This window comes from Pezoporus wallicus, unplaced genomic scaffold (genome assembly GCF_028554395.1).
Source record: "Pezoporus wallicus isolate ANWC-B61680 ecotype Strahan unplaced genomic scaffold, APGP_CSIRO_Pwel_v1 contig_7339, whole genome shotgun sequence".
Lineage (NCBI taxonomy): Eukaryota > Metazoa > Chordata > Aves > Psittaciformes > Psittacidae > Pezoporus > Pezoporus wallicus.
In genome coordinates, this window is record NW_026636333.1 from 954,224 (window position 1) to 971,070 (window position 16,847).

At 45.9% G+C, this 16,847-nt stretch overlaps 1 protein-coding gene across 2 annotated transcripts in view; it reads left to right on the forward strand.

The window, feature by feature from the left end:
- The window catches only part of CAPN13 (calpain 13), a 47,354-nt gene that overhangs the window by 17,032 nt on the left and 13,475 nt on the right, over positions 1-16,847 (forward strand). The window contains exons 6-15 of one of the 2 annotated variants that reach the window (XM_057400053.1): positions 802-976; positions 1,871-1,942; positions 3,634-3,719; positions 5,134-5,208; positions 6,437-6,603; positions 7,863-8,008; positions 11,342-11,502; positions 13,020-13,056; positions 14,775-14,837; positions 15,957-16,014. In XM_057400053.1, the coding sequence (XP_057256036.1) occupies positions 802-976; positions 1,871-1,942; positions 3,634-3,719; positions 5,134-5,208; positions 6,437-6,603; positions 7,863-8,008; positions 11,342-11,502; positions 13,020-13,056; positions 14,775-14,837; positions 15,957-16,014 (1,040 nt within the window). Of the gene's footprint in view, positions 1-801; positions 977-1,870; positions 1,943-3,633; positions 3,720-5,133; positions 5,209-6,436; positions 6,604-7,859; positions 8,009-11,341; positions 11,503-13,019; positions 13,057-14,774; positions 14,838-15,956; positions 16,015-16,847 lie in introns of both variants that reach the window. The other variant, XM_057400052.1, reaches the window with a different exon arrangement.

Genomic DNA, 16,847 nt, shown 5'->3' on the forward strand with positions numbered 1-16,847 from the left:
CATCAGTGTAGGACAAGGACAGCCCTTCAAAATACAATTAGCTGCAGACTTCATTTGATTACGTTCATTAAATACAGTGTGTATGGTGGGGTTTAACAGCATGCTCTACCTGCTCTAAGTACGGCATGTTCCAGCTTATTTGCTGTCTCAATAAAAAGTGCACGATAAAAACAACAAGGACTGTGGTGGCAATATTAAATTATTATCCTATTATTGCACTCTAGCAGAGTGAATTCAGAACAGTGCTGAAACCTCATTTCTGTCTTGCCTTGGGAGCATGGGCAAATACCTTCACCTCTCTCTTCTTCCTATTTTGCATTTGCAAAGGGATACTGGCCATTTTCGTGAAGAATCATGACAAAATATGATGTAGAAACTAAGAGTTCAGCTCTGTTTGATCTGAAACATCCGTCTGAACTATTCAACCCTTGGCTCCCTTCCTGTTCAGAAGAAGGAAACTGGGTATTTCATGATGCGATGCAGCTCATATCCCATATCATGTCTGCATTGGCATGAGATGCACCTTACTATTTTCCTTTGTCTGTAAATGGCTCCAGACAGCTGTGTCACATGTGGATGAATACATAGGAAAAAGTCCCTCTGCCTCATTCATTCCACAGTGTGTGTTGTGCTTGGCCATGTATTTCAGTCATGTTTCCTTTCATTAACTGGTCCCAGTGTCTACATACCCAGTGCTCACCACCTTGATGTGCATGTCCATTTTGAAAGCCATCACTGTGCATTGTTTATTAAAACAGAGTGTGAGGACTAACTAACTTCTTGGGATTTGGTTTGTTTCAGGTTGCAGGGTTCCTACCAGCACTTGCATGGGGGCTACCCTTCTGATGCTTTAGTAGACTTCACAGGTGGAGTCCAAGTACAGTTTTCCTTGAAGGATCCTCCTCCTGATCTGCATGAGATACTGAAGGCAGCTGACAAATCTCATTGTCTGATGGGGTGTAGCACCTCAGGCCAGGTGAGTCACAGGGCCAGTAGCATCCGTCTCCTGGCTTACTATGTGTGCATAAAGGCTGCTCCTTTTACTGAAAAAGGAAGTCCAGAATCACTCTGTGCAATAGCTACGGTCTATGGATGCCTGAAGAGATCTTGGCAGCAGAAAGTAGACACACTTATGCAGTAAGGAATATAAAGGCTTTTGGTAGATGTGTAGATGGATTGCTCTGTCAGAATGGGGTCTGTGGCTTCTCTCCTGGCTAATTCCACTGCAAGTGGTATCTTCTATCAGCAGGACTGGTTTTGACCTCCTAGCTTTGTGATTGGTTCTAGCAAAGCCAAAATGCACCTCTCTTCTGTGAGAGGATGCTGTTATCGCCTTGTGATTTGCAGGCTACAGGTGTTACTGCTGGGAAGCTGCAAAAGGCTTTGTGATGCTCAGCAAGTGTCTTGCTAAAAGGTTGCCAAGGCTTCCCTTTACAGCATGTAAGGGAAGACTGCAAAGTGTGATATATGGCACATGTAGCGCCTGCCTGCTTCACTGGGACATGAAGCTTGTCTTCCAAACAAGCCAAGGATTAGCCCCTCAGCTCAGGTGGCTGATACTGGGCTGTGGGTGGCAGAGAAATCCTGCCAGTGACCCAGTCCAGGTTATTCTGCGGTTGCAGCAGCTCTGGTCCATTGAAGAACTTGGAAATATGTGAGGACCTGTAGTGTTGTTAAATTTACTGACCTGCTTATGGCTGCAGTGGGAACAACAGTCACGTTCCTCTGGAGCCAAAGTATCTGAGATGATGCTGTAGTCAAAAGTAAGTCTTGTGTTTTTGTGCCATGCCAAGTGACAGCTGTGGGGGTTGATGGCCATACATCCGCAGTGTGGCAGAGAGTTAAAAGCTGTGCTCTCTCCCTTCTGCAGCTCATGAGGAATATAGAGCTGAAGAATGGGATTGTACAGGGTCATGCCTACACTGTCACTGGAGCTGAGAAGGTAAGATCAAGGACTTGTTCTTGTATTGGTGATCCACTACAGGACAATCACATTGCTGCTCTGCTCAGAGGAATTTTGATTAGCTTCACACTTAGGAGGGGTTGTTGAAAGCACGTAACTCAGATTCCAGGAGATGGAAGGATTCTGGCACAATGGGAATAGGGAGAAAATCTATTTTTTCTAATGCAACTTTAATTCACTTTTGTTTTAGGGTACTTCAACAGCAAATACAGCCATTTCCGGGGATTTGCATTCCATGCTGACTCTTGAAAAATTCACTTTTCCTTTTCAAATGGGAATAGAATCACTGGCTGAAACTGTGGAATTTGTCATATAATGCAGATCTACGTTTGTTCAGCTCCATCACAAGCTGCCAAAAATCACTGTGTGAAAAGTAAATAACTCACTGGTTCAGGAACAGCATTTCTCCATCTTTTAAAGCTGTTCTACTCATGCAGAACTTCTCCTGGCTAGGTATTAATATTGCTGATCTGAAAGCAGGACCCATTTATCACACAGATCAAAAGAAATGAGAGGGTTTTTTTACAGCCAGAAGTCAGAACATGGCTTACCCCAGTAAGCTGTAGTGCACACAGGGAGAGATAACAGTGAGCACGGCCAAGAAGGAAACCAAACAGTGGCTGTGCTATCAAGCAAGAGAGCTAAAACACATTTTAATCTCAGAACTTAAAGTACTTTGGAAAGGGGACATTGTTTTACCTAAGTTATTTTCTCCCTTCTTCCCATGATTTTCTGTATAAGCTTGGTTCATAGCCCCGTATGCCATGGCATGCTGTGTGCCGTGATCAGTCAGCGTGCTTCTTGTTGGAGGACTTGTAGCCAAGAGGCTCCAAAATGGAAGGATGAAGGTTGCTGGGCTACAGAGAGAGCCCCAGCTGGTTCTCCCCAACACAGGGGTGGAAGGATCCTGAATGCTATTGGAGAGGAAGCAGGCTGTTTCAGCATGGTGCTGCTCATGATGTGTGCGGAGAGGAGAAACAGTCTTTGCCCCTTTGCCAAGGCATCCATGGGGGTGTCCTGTGTGGGATGACTTGAGGCTGGCCACAGGCTAGACCTTTGCTTGGGAAGAGACTGCCATGGCATTTGTTTCCAGCACTGTCTGTGTGCATAAAGAGAGTTGGAAACAAAAGGTTTGCTTCTCCTTTCCACTTTGACTGGTGCAAGTGAGTTGCTTCTGGTTTAAACCAGTAACAGCAAGACAAGAAAAGCACTGGAACCACAGCTGTTGGAAGCCACAGTGCTGTAGATATAGAGCTGCAGGTTCTGTTTATCGTCATCTCTTCATGCTCACTGTTGACATTCACTCCAGGCAGTCTGGTGACCTCATTCCCCAAAGTTTCTGCCTTTGCTGACTCACACCATTAGATGTGCAGAATTAGACACTGGAATTTCCCAAGGCCGCTGAAGTCATGCGGCGTGGCAGGAATGCTGCTGCTTCCCTGTGTGTCAGCTCTTCACTGTCTTCAGGAAAGCAAATCGGGCACGGTTTTCTCCCACATGTCATTCCTTTATGCTGTAGCAAAAGGCGCTGATTTTTAGCTGCAGTCAAATGAGATCAGAAGTTAAAGCAGGTCTCAGGTATGGAAGAAGATCCTTTTCATTATCCACCTCATCACTGAATATCCCAATTGTGAAAAGCTGTGACTGAGTTTATTTTTCTTTCTTTATAGATACGCTACAAGAATAGGTGGATACACATCATCAGGATCTGGAATCCATGGGGCCATGGGGAGTGGAAGGGGGCTTGGAGTGATAAGTATGGTCTTAAAGATTTAATCTCATAAGAAGGATGACTTTTTATAGGCTTATTGTAGAAGACCTCTGCATTGCATCCATTGTAATGAAAAGGACATTTCTAAATCAGTTCATTATAAGTGTTCTTTCTATCTGCAAAGCGACTCCCCACAGAAATCCAATGTGGGAAAAACTAATGCAGCATTGATTTTGTGTGCTTATCACTAGGCCTAGCTCAGGTATCCCTTTTTGTCTATGTGTACATTTTTCCCAGTGGGTAAATCCAGATAAGTCATGGATGAAAGAGTTGTTATTACCTGGAGTAAGCTCTGGCCACTTCCCTAGACACTGGCTGGCTGCTTCTATTGAATTCTCCTGCAGCAATCATGCATCTTCCTTCTTGCTCCCTCTTCCCCTTCCTATGAGTCTGAATGTGGGAAAAGGATGGTTAGAAGAGTCGATGAGGGTAGGGCAGTATTTTTATGCAGTGTTGAACACAGAGAGAGAAAAAGGGTCATTGGTTATTGCAAAGGCAAAGTGCTGCTGTATGGCTTGAACTGATCTTTTGGATCCTGCACACAGCTTTGGAGATGCAAAGACCACTTTGCTGCTTTGTGTATAACCTCACTGCTCTTTTCTGAGGAAAGGAATGATACAGAGGAAAACTGCAACAGTGTTTTATAGATAAATAGATATTAGTCTTCCTGGTGGAATTGCATCAGTGGTTGCCTGACTAGAGAGATGTTCATGTGTCACTCTCATGTGATTTAATAGCATCCTGCCTCTCCCTGTTGCTAGGATCACTTTTCTCTGCTGAGAAAAGTCAGGCTAGCGTGTTGTGTCTGGATGGGTTGGCGGGTGGTGCAGACATGTTTAGGGCTGGGATAATAGCTATCTGTTCAGACAGAATCCTCCCGTTCTTTGGAAGGGTGAGCTGTAATCCTAACAGTAATAGAAATGTCAGTAAAGCACGTTCACAGGTAAACTGCATAAATCAATAAATTATTGATTCGTGCTCTTTTTATTTATCTTAAACTCTGCAGAAAGTACAATTATCTCTTAATTATAAACATGCTGCTTGGAAACAACCCATTTGACTGGCTAATGTGCCCTCTACACATCAATGTAATATCAGCACTTCACAGCGCTTTGCCTTGATACCCACTAAGCTCTCCACCACATGGACAGGTGACTGGGGCTTGGAAGGCAGAGTCAGGGTTCCCCACCCTAGGGTGACCAACTCAGGCACAGCAGAGGTGCAGAGCTGTTTGCTGGCTTTGGGTATGAAGATACAACGTGCAGTCCCGTTCCTGATGTGCAGTTTGCTCACCCCTCCTCACCCCTCATGACTTGATGAGCTGGTTAGAGGAACGGGCTGGCCAGGGAGATGGAGAGTTGTGCTTCACATCTGCTTGTTGATTTCTTCCTGTTCGCAGCTCTCCTCAGTGGGACCATGTTGAGTCAAAAGACAGAGAAGCCCTCCTCAGAAACAAGGATGATGGAGAATTTTGGTATGTCCCTATCGCTCCTTCTCTCTACCAGGTTTCTGTTCGCATTCATTATGAAAGAAGAGCCATTTAGGCAGTTGTCCTGACCTGATGGTTTCAGAGGAAACAAGACCTGGAGAAATGGAGCTGGCCAGGATTAAGCACCAAGCTGGTGGGAAAGATAAAAAAAAAAGGAAAAGTGAGAGAAGTAACAATCCAGCTGGCTGAGACTTGGTCATTTTGTCACATTGTCCTTCCCCATAAAACACTGAGCTTGAGCTGCGCTCAGATCTGGGGCAACAGCACAAGAGGGACATAGAACTGCTTGAGTGAGTCCACAGGAGACCACAAAGATGATCAGAGGCTTGGAGCACCTCTCCTCTGAAGGCAGTCTGAGAGAGCTAAGGGTGTTGAGCCTGCAGAAGAGGACACAGGGAAGACCTTATAACAGTCTTCTAATACCTAAAGGGGCTACAAGAACCCTGGAGAGGGGCCTTTTATAAGGGCCTGTAGTGACAGGACAAGGGGGAATGGCTTTAAAATGACAGGGGGGAGATTTAGATTAGACCTGAGGCAGAAGTTCTTCCCTGCGAGGGTGCTGAGGCCCTGGCACAGGGTGCCCAGAGAAGCTGTGGCTGCCCCATCCCTGGCAGTGTTCAAGGCCAGGTTGGATGGGGCCTGGAGCAACCTGGTCTAGTGGAAGGTGGCCCTGCCTGTGGCAGGGGGTTGGAACTGGATGAGCTTTAAGGTCCCTTCTAACCCAAACCCCTCTGTGATTCTATGAACATTAGGTTGTGTGCACTTGGCTGCTTGTGGTTTTTCACAGCCTCAAATACTCCCAGATCCAGTTATCACCCTTTAGAAGAGCTGCTGTTGTTCAGAATGTGCACACTTGCTCTGTGAGGCTCTGAGGAAAGCAGGGGAACAATTGGCTGGTCTAAGATAGACACTGGACGCTTGAGCAAAGCATGAGTGCAGGGCAGGACACCGGAGGGACAAAGCAAAGTGCAGTGGCAGGGATGTGCTGGACATGAACAGGGCTGTACCTGGGTACCACTGACCATGCCCTGTAATTTCCCTGGGGCTTCAGGTGCAGTTAAAAGCATTGAGAGCTGACTTCTGTGAAGTATCAGTGAGCTCAGCTATAGCCTGTAGCGCTCCCTGTAATCCTCTTCTAAAGATGTGGAGGGTGAACATGAATGCCTGACCGATGTCTCAAACTGAAAGGTGAAATTTCAATCCTTCTGTGCAGGATGTCCTGTGAAAGCTTCCAGGAGCAGTTTTCCTGGCTGTATATATGTAACAGCACTCCAACGTTTCTGGACTTTGGAGATCAGCACTGCACAGCGTGGTCTCTGGAGAGGCACATCAACCTGTGGAGACCAGTCCTTGCCACTGGCAGGAGTAACTATTCCTCAGGTAATGAACACTCATTGCAGTTACCCAGTCCTCTCCTCCTCTCCACTGGTGCTTACACTAAAACCTGTGCTTTGAGCACTGAATTGCAGAAACATTGATTGCCAGTTGCTAATACCTCCCTTTCCCATTACAGCACCTATCAGCTAAAGAGGCAGAAACAAAGCAGTGGAGCCGGCTGCTGAGTTAAAACAGGAGAATTGTGATTTAGAAGCCCTGAACTCTTTACATCAAAATGTGCTTGTCTTTCAGCCAGTTGCAATAGCTATTACTAGGGATCTCACCTGAAAGTCTGGTCTGGCAAAGCTGATTTTACAGAGCAAGAAATACTCTGAAATTAAATAGATATCAAAGGAAAGAATTGTGATACAAAGCTCTATTTTCAAGGGTAGAAAGGCCTTTGGGCAGATAAGACCTCTGGGTTTACTGCCTGGGCAAGGACTCTTCTGGCAATGCAAAATCTGATTTGCCTTATAGGTTTTAGCCTCCTCCTTGTAACCTTGATCACTATGTCTCAAGGGGTGATAACAAAACAACGTCTGTGCTGCTGCACACCATAGGCACTGGGACTCAGGAAGGAGATGCAAGGGCTGAAGTTGAGAGCATGCAGGCAGAGCTATTTTCCTTGGAGCTGTGTTTTTCATCAGCCGTCTACTAAAGTTCCTGTCTGAACAAGTGGGCTAAATTTCAGCTTTCAAGGCCATGCAACACAGCTACATGGCTTAAAGTCTAGAGTGGTTTAAGCAGATGCTGCCATCTCACTTCTTTTTTTCCCCATTTTGGACATTTTCCTGCTTTCTTTTCAGGGATGGTCCCTGTTAACCAAAACCTTGTCCAAAAAAAGCCTATTCTCTCTGTGCTCGACAATAACAGGGAGGAAGGGAAGGATAGCTTTGGACCATTTTGTCTTTTTCTTTTACTGACAATGCTGTCCAAGCCGCAGCCCTTCTCAGTTCAGCCACTGGGTTAGGCAGCCGATTAAGAATCACTGTGTTTGTGCCTCAGGGAAAGTGTGCCATGCAGGTGAAGCAGATGTAATGGGGTGAGAAATCTGCATGACTTTTATGACTTCACCAGAGATTTCTAGAATGATTAATGTGCAATTAATTCAACTCCAGATGCCTCAGCTCCTGGTAAAGGAGAGACTACAGTGCTCTCAAAGGATCTTGGAGCAGTAACAACCTGTTCCTCTGGGTTCATAGCAAGATCTTATACAATAGGCTTATGTGGCTACTATTAATCTATTAACACTTTCCCAGCAGGTGCAGTTTCAATGAACCCTCAGTATTTTTTCAAAGTGATGGATTATGAACCAAAAACTTACAACGTGGTAATTTCACTCATGCAAAAACATGCTGAGAATGCGCAGGATGCAAAAAACCTGAAAATTGGCTTTTTGATCACCATGGTAAGCACAATCAGGTATCATAGAATGACACAGAATGGTTTGGCTTGCAAGGGATCATAAAGCTCATCCAGTTCCAGCCCCCTGCCACAGGCAGGGACACCTTCCACTAGAGGTGCTTACTCCAAGCCCCATCCAACCTGGCCTTGAGCACTGCCAGGGATGGAGCAGCCACAGCTTCTCTGGGCACCCTGTGCCAGTGCCTCAGCACCCTCACAGGAAAGAGTTTCTTCGTTATATCTAACCTAAATCTACCCTTTTTCGGTTTAAAGCCATTCCCCCTTCTCCTATCACTACATGTCCTTGTTTTCTGTGTGGTTTATTATACCTGTAAAGGGAAATGAGAGACTGAATTGCCTTTCAAGCCTCAAAAAGAGAGCAGACAGTATTTGCAATAAATTTCTGGATGCCTTCTGTCATAGAACATTGCGGGAAAAGTACAGTAAGGAAGGCTTAGTTTTCTTTATTTGTGTATTAAGAGATGAAAGGTTGAACATTTAGTTCTGTAGCATCCCAGAATAGCTCTGGGGAAATCAGGGGGTCCCTTGGTTCCCTAGGCACTAGGGTACTAGTCGCTAGGTACAAGACATGCCAGGGCAATGTTCTCTGTGCCCAGCAGTACTGGTGACATGCACTGCTGGCCCAGCACAGAGCATGGCAGCCAGCACTAACCATGGAATGTGAGCAATACTCCAGGTCTAATAGGGAAGCAAATGTCTTCTTGTTCCCCAAAATGGGCCTGTTTTACTCAACTCCTCCTTTCCTATCACAGAAAAACCATGCAAAACCCATTTACAAAATAGGCTTTGCTCAAGACCAGTGTGGAGGTAATCCACGTGGATACCTGGGACCTTCACTACAATATCCTTGAGGCTTTTTCCTGGTGACTATCCAGGGAGGCGTCATTCCAAGGGCAGTTGTCAGAGCATCATCAGCCATACTGAAAATGCAACTGCTAGTGCAGATTGATGCCAGCCTTTTCCAAAGTGTTTCTGTTGTTGGCTGAGGAGTGTGGGAGGGAGTTGTTCTTAGCCTGAAGAATAAAAGCAAGCAGAGATTGCTATGACCCTAACTTCACATTCCCCTGATCACTGGAGAGGTTTTCCCTAGTCGCAGACTTTGAATAATAGATGCCTTAAGTCTCGCAGCATAAAGGAAGAGCATGGCTTTGTAGCTCATCGAAAACAGTGTCTGAGAAACACAAATTGTACCAAAAAGAGCAGCCCTCCAGCAAGTGGAACTGACTATCCCTGTGCGGGGAGATCCACTGCCTGGAGCAGATAGCAGGCCTGCAGGGCTCCACGGAGCTCATGGTGCCACTTGGAAAGAGCTGCTGCTCCTGGTAAATGGGGAACACTCTTCTTCCAGCGTCATCATCAGCTTTATCCCAGCAATCGCAAGTAAATGAGGTCCCTGCATACTCTTGCATGATGTGTGTCCGCCTTGACTAGTTACCCATATAACAGAAATGACCCTCACTGAGAGGTCTTGGGTCCCTTGTAAAGGGTTTGTTTAATCAGGAAGTAGACTTTGGGCAGATTTTGTCTATTCTTTCTTCATATTTAGAATGCCTTTCTTCCCCTCCAGTTGATGCTCAAGTGTGGTCATTTAGTTTTTCTCTCTTGGTATGCTCCCGACGACAGATGGAATTTGATGAGTATGTCAAGTCTGATTGACATGACCTCTGTGTCCATAGCTCACCTCAGGCTCAGTTTGGGCTTCTAACCCTAAGTGGTCTCCTACACAGGACCTGGAGGGCAAGGTCAGAGCAGAGATTGCTAGAGACACCAGGATTACTGTGGAACACCTGGTCAGTGAGGGAAAGCGGACAGATGCGCTGCTGTATCGTGCCATAGCTTTTAGTAATGTAATGGTACCGTATTGTTACAGATCCACACAGCAGATTATACAGAAACTATTCCCCCATCCATCATGCCTAAGTCCTCATATCATATATCATGCCAGCTCCTCACAGCCAGCCTAGCATCCTGCCCCAGTAGAAGCAAAAGCCAGGAGCTAAAACCAGGGTAGGTTTACAGTGCTGTTCTCTCAGTCTATTTCCCAACACCTAGCCTTGGTGCCTGAGAGCGGTCAGAGGTGTCATCACTGCACAAAAGTTTACAAGGGGTTTTCTTTGCACGTGGAGAGTGCAATTGCTAAGGTTCATGTGGCTTCACTCTTCCTCCCTGAACTGCTTTCATTGCCATTATTCGTTAGCAGCAGCATTCATTGCTCAGTACGTTTAGAGACTGCTGCTGTGAAGTAAAAAGAGTGTTATCTCTGGGTGGCACGAGGGGGGAATGCAGTGCAGGCAAGGATGCAAACCAGAATGGGCATATCTGATAGCTCCAGGAAGCCTTTGATTAAATATGGACGTGGAACGCTAACACATGGCTGTGAGGGAAGTTTAATGTTGTGTGATAGATCTGAGCAATGTATAGAGCCTGATTCTTATCTCACACCGGTTTTGACTCCGTTGAGGTATTAATCTGCTGCTGCTTTTTACCAGAAGGATTGTGCAATGAGACCCAAAAGTAAAAAATGGATTACACCATTTATTTCTTTGCAGAAGTGCCCGTTCCTATCTGTTCCAGGTCTGACCCATAATACTTGGCAGTCTACATACCTCCCAGCCGTCTCTAACAGTAGTCATCTTTTTATGTGTTTTTTTTTCTTCCAAAATAGCAGTTTTATGTTATTGTCTCCCAAAGGCATGGCTCATAAATAACTCTGCCACGCTGTATAACCATTCTAAATGGAATTTATACATGCTGATGTATTTTGGGGAGTACGTTTAGGAAGGGTTTTTTATTATGCTATCTTAACGTGTCATCATAGTAATAGCTGCTGCATTATATTTGTTTCATCTCAGCAAAAATACTGGAATAACAGAAGATCAGAATATTCTGGTTTTGTGTGACACTTGCTGGAAGGTTTGGGTTGTGATTCTTGAAGCGTTGTCATCTGGGTGCGATGCTTAGTGAGCTTTCTGAGTCACACTAGAACTCAGGGCTAGTTTTAGTAAGAGTATTCATCCTTGAGTCCTTCATGAGCTCCAGTCTGCTCAATGTTAATCCAAGTTCTCTTCAAATCCACATACATTCATTCTACCTTCTGGTTCTTTCAGTTCTTCCACCCTTGTTCATTTTTGATGTGTCCTTGAACGAAGTGTGTCACCTGGATGGGCTTTTCATGTCACTGCGGAGGTTAAGGCATGTTAGATGGATGTGTATTTAGAGAGCTGTGGGGGAATGTGAGGCTGCTGTGGGTGCAAGTTGCTGATTTACTTCGGTTGCTGACACAGGGGGGAGATAGCCTCTTGCATTTTTCTTTCAGGAGAACTCCAAAGTTCTGAAACAGACTTTTGCCCTGACTCGAGACGTGACCACCTACTTTATCTTGAGCCCAGGAACCTACGCTGTTGTTCCTGCTGCAATGGAGGACCAAGAATTTGAATTCCTTTTAAGAATCTTCATGAAGAATCACGAGTACAATGAGTAAGACGAGAAGTACTCCTTAAACACCCCAGACTTACAGTCTGCCTGGATTTAACAATTTAATGTCAAGATAACTAATGTGGCAATTTACTTTTAATATACTTTAGAAGTGTGCTGGGAAGACACAGCTGAGTGTTAAGCACCATGTTGAGGGGGATCAGACATATAGTCGGATGCTTAGGGGTGGTCTCTGCAGAACAGGACAATAGCTCATCGGCAGCCACCAAGGGTATCAGCTTTAGTACAAGGAGCCACACAAGCAAGCTATGGTTGTGAGATATCCTCCTCCAGCTGTGGGGAAATCTCTCCCTACTGAAAGGAGGAATGTGAGCTTGTTTTTCTTAACAACTGTTATGTAGTTTCTTATGTTATGCTGCCTGATGGATCAGGTCCCATACTGCTCAAAGTGGGATCCAGAGAAACAAAGAGCAGTGAAAGGCCCTGATCCTTTCACCCAGCCATCTCATAGCCAGGCTGGCAGGGCTCCATGTGGGTATGAAAAGGGCCTTGAAGATGAGTTTAGTGGGGAAAATGGTGACTTAATTCATGCAAAGGCAGCTGTTACCATGTTTTCATGTAAATAGGAGGGTGTGCTTTGTGTGAAGAGCAAGCCCTGGTGTTCAGCCTTACCAAATGACCCTCAAGAATCAGATGTACAGTGGCTTTCCTTTAGCAAGCTTTATAATGGAGGTGATTGCAGCTCTTAACCATATCATAATAATGAGATTGCTCTCTAGGCTTTGTCACCTGGCTCTGAACCAACTAAGGCAACTCCTTGGTTATGGAAAACAAACAGAAGACGCCTGTGCTCCTGGCTGGACTGCCTTCAGCATGACGAGTAATGCACAAGATACCTCAGTCTCAGGCTCTCTTTCTAGGAGAGCCTCTGACCCTCAGAGACCTTGCTGAGCTAGGCCAAGCATTGGGATCCCATTTTTGTGGGTCTGCAGCTCTTCTATAGAATAGCACAGATGTGATTGAAATAGCATGCATCTTGCCTGATTTCTCTACCAAATGCAAAACTCCAGTTCTGAATACTGCTACTGAGTCTCGGAAGGAATGGTGACCTCAGCTGAATTGCAGGCAGCCTGCAGGCATTTAAAAGATGCTGCCTTTTAAAAAGATGTTGTCTTTTAATAGCCCAGATGCTATTTTTATTCCTGATTCTTAAACTAGGCAAAGAGAAAGCGGGTGAATGTTTTATGTGGCTCAAGGTGGGGCAGCCCTGTCTTCTGTGCGGTGAGATTAGTGCTGGCATGCTCAAAGTGAGAGAAGGTACCTATTCTCTGCTGCTGGGGCCATGCTCCCCAGCAGCTAGAGACTCATGTCTGCTTGCACAGAGAGACCCAGGACTGGTGCAACAGGCTTGACTGAACTGGGACCAGCTGGGTGGTGTGGGTGCTGAGCATCTTGTAGGGCTGCAGGCACTCTTAGTGCCTGCCTTCTGCCATATCTGCAAAGAGATGCTCTGAAAAGGCCTGTTCTCCCCCAGTTTGACTCTTGTAACTCTTTTCCAGGAGCTCAAACTCCCCACCCAGCCCAGTGCCACCAATGGTAAGAGTCTGTGAAAACTGATGTGGATACCGGTGGTGGTGAATGGTTCCCAGAGAACTGACCATTTGGTAGCCACCTCTACTGACTCCTCTTCTTCCTTCTCCACATACCAGATACCACTCTGCTCTTTTCTCCTTTCACCACCCAGTACCTGTCCAAGAGTTCAACCCTGGCACTCTACAACCAGGTGGCCAGCCTGAGGTCTCTGGAGAGACAGGAGCGACAAGGAAGCCTCTCTTCACATAGGTCTCTTTCAGAGCTTGATTGTTTTAAGGAAACAAATCTTATACAGTCCCTCTGTCAGCTTGTCTGTCTGTCCTTTCCATTTTGCCACATTAAATACTTTGACCAACCAAATATAGCAGGGGGAGAGCACTTCAGAGGTAGTAAACTCTTGCAATGTCTGTAAATGAGTACATCTCTAAGGAGGAGAGAGGGGGAAACTGATGAGAAAGTCACAGCTTGAGTCTGACCTCTTTTAAAAAGACTTCACACCTGACAGCAGGGTCACACATGACTTCCCCATAGGGGGTAGCTCATAGATAAGACCACAAGAGGGTCCTATATGCCTAAATGAATAGCTTCATTTAAGTGCTTGCACCATATCAAGCACAGGAGTCCATAGGGGTGAGGCCCAAAGAAGATCTCTTCTAATTTTCATCAGGATATCTTCAAGGATATAAGGGAGATTACACTTAAAACGTGGTTACACCTCTAGTTCGACCCACATTACAGCCTCTCTAGCCCAGCTACCATCTGGACCTCCTCACAGTGAACTGTGCATACTGCCAGAGCTAGTCCAGATGCTGCTGCCTCATCAGCTGCTTACAAAACCCTGCTGCTGAGAGGCTGTTATTTATAGCAGTGCAAACTCAGTGCAGGTCTTTGAAGCCAAAGGTGTAAAACTGCTTCAGGAGAACAGAAAACAGAGCCCTTTCCTTGTGATTCATTTTCCAGCCTGCAATTAAGCTCCATTAGAGGTGTAGTGTAAATGGTGGCTTATTATCTCTTTTCACTGACAAGCTGTCGGTTTACTCAGCTGTTGTCGTTAGCCAGAGTTTTGACTTTGATGAGTTATGGTACCAGCGCTTTTTGCTCTGTTCAGGGGTCTGGGCTTCACTGGTGTGAATTATCTAGCACACAGATGAAGGCATTGGGATTTAGGCTTAGATTTTTGAGGGAAACTTCATAATGTCAAGGATTGTTCCCCTTAGTGCCTGGTGGATTCTCACCAGAGGGCTGGAAAAAATGACTTCATCATTGAATTGCAATTGCTCAGGTACAGTCAAGCCTGCTTGGGGTTTAGAAAGTACAAGAGAAAACAGAAGTCAACTCCTGCTCTGTTTTTCTCGGTTCACATGAATCTTTGCACACCTAAAAGCTAATGTTTTCAACTGAGGGTTACCAATAAGGATTAGGCTTTGTACATCTATTCTCATGTTTGACTTGCTGAATTCCACCCTGGATGTATTCTGTTCTCTTCCTCAGGCCCTGAGCTGCTCCTTCCTGGTTGTACTAAGTGATAACATCCAAACTATGCATCTTTCATTGCAGTAGCTGTTCCTCATTCCCAGTCCACTTTACTTTTGGGGTGTTAAAACTGTAGCCTGTACTTCGCATTCCCTGCCCTCTCTGAAGTGCTGATTGGATCTGCAGACTCCTGCTTCCAGATGGTTTGGAACTGAACTGTTTATCTGTGTGCTTTATCTTGGATCCAGGATCTACCAAGACAAAACCAGGACAGTTCCTATAAGCCTATCTTCCTACGATACGCTAAGCAGGTATCCTACCTATAATATCTTGCTGAAAAATAAAAATTAATAAGGATGTGGAGTTGCAAAAAGAAAAACTGATCTATGATGTTGGTACGAATCCATTTAGAAAAGTGTTTTTTGGGGGAAATATAGCTCCATCCTCAAGCGAATACCTTGAAAACAGATTGATTGGCCTGCCAAAAACCCCAGAAAAATGAGACATTCAGCTGGGATAGGCTGGATAGCCCCATCTATCAGTGGAGGATTGGAGATCTGTGGTTGTGCTGGTGATGGGCTTGCCTGTGTACTTTTTTGGCTTTGGTTTGTTTATTTACTGAAAGCAATTAGAAAGCCTTGGGTGTTTCCCCCCCCCCCCCCCCCCATCAGCATCGTTTTCCATTTGCCTTCATGGCATTTGGAAACCAGTCAGACAGTGTTTGAGTAATTGATTCCTGCTCTTTCAGAGCCAAACTCTGTGTTCACAGGAGATGCTTTTAATGGTTTAATAAACAGTTATAAAGAACTCCTTGACTTAGTGAAGAGGAAAAAGACCATCGCTGCTGAAAGTCTTTGCACGGTGGACCTCCTGCAGTTAATAGTTGTATCAATGCATGAAGGTGAAAACGAACACCTTGCTGAGTGCCCCAGCGGTGTATAAGGTGGGAGGTACAAAGGTTCCCCAATGGGTAGCTCAGAGGGAAGCTCTCAGTCTGCTTCTCCATCCCAGTCCACTGAGCCTGCCCATCAGCAGCCTGGTCTAGTAGAAGGTGTCCCTGCCCATGGCAGGGGGTTGGAACTGGATGAGCTTTAAGGTCCCTTCTAACCCAAACTGTTCCATGATTCTGTGATAACTCCCCAGCTAGGGGCTGATGAAATCAGCAAGTGTTCACTTTCCCTCGCTGCTGAAAATGCCCTGTGGTGATGGGAATGCCTGTAACTGCCCTGCAGACTCTTGTGAGGAAGGACAAAGAGTGGCCCAGCAGTGTGGAGAGCTATTACGCCCCCGAGAAGGTGCTGCTGCTCCTCTGATATAAGCAGAGGTCCTTCTTGGTGCCCACAGTGCATGAGTAAAGAAGTTTTGGGCTAAAGTGACTCAGGGCAAGACTCTATGCTCACAGACCTCTGTTTGCATTTATTCTACTTTAGGGCTCAGAAATCGATGCCTCGCAGCTGCAAGAACTCCTTAATGAAGTGATCCTGCAAGGTGATCCTGATGCTCTTAAACCCCAGCTAATGCCTTTGGTGCTTCCCTATCCTTAGTCTAGTGTAAATTAGAGGATTTAATGGTGTCCTGATGCACCTGAAAAGCCCTCAGTGTGGCTTACTGCACTCTTGGATCCTGAAGAATGAGAATTGCCTCCACCAAGGTTCCTTCTGCTTTGCAGACCTATCCCACCCCCTGCTGTCCTTCTGGAAGTCCCTGCAGTTTCCATGAGCATCCCTTCCTGCTCTGTGCCCCACCAATTGCAGCTGGAACTCATTCCCTGGCTGGGCTGCACCAGTGAGTGCCCCAGGGAGCTGTGCCTTCCACTCCCCTCACTGTCAGCCAGTTTCTCCCAGTTCAGACCCAGCCTGCATCGCTCCTCTGCAGAGGCCTCAAGCTGGCTTCCAGCATATCCCAGCCTTCCTCATCTGTCCACCTGGAAAATAGCATGAGACAAGCACAGCTGGAGGGCTCAAACCTACTGAGTCAAGCACAAGGTTCAAAGCGCTCTTAGGAGTTGATAATTCTGCACAAATGGCTTTTCTTGTCACTGTCATTTTCCCTATTCTTATTTAAAGAGGGAAGGGTAACCATTAGGGCAGAAAGGTAGGCAGAGAATGTGCAGTTAGCTTCCTGTGAGCCCAAAGAGGGCACTTGTCCTTAGGGAAGGGAGCAGTAGAGGTATCTGAGGAATGTCCAGCTCCCTCCATAGACCTCAGCCTGGCACATAGCCATGGTTGCTGTTTGAGCCAGGTCTGGGGCTTTTTAGCTATGTGAGCTTTCAGCTTGGTGTCCTCTTTCCCTCCAAATGGTGAGCTGATGCCTCTGCCACT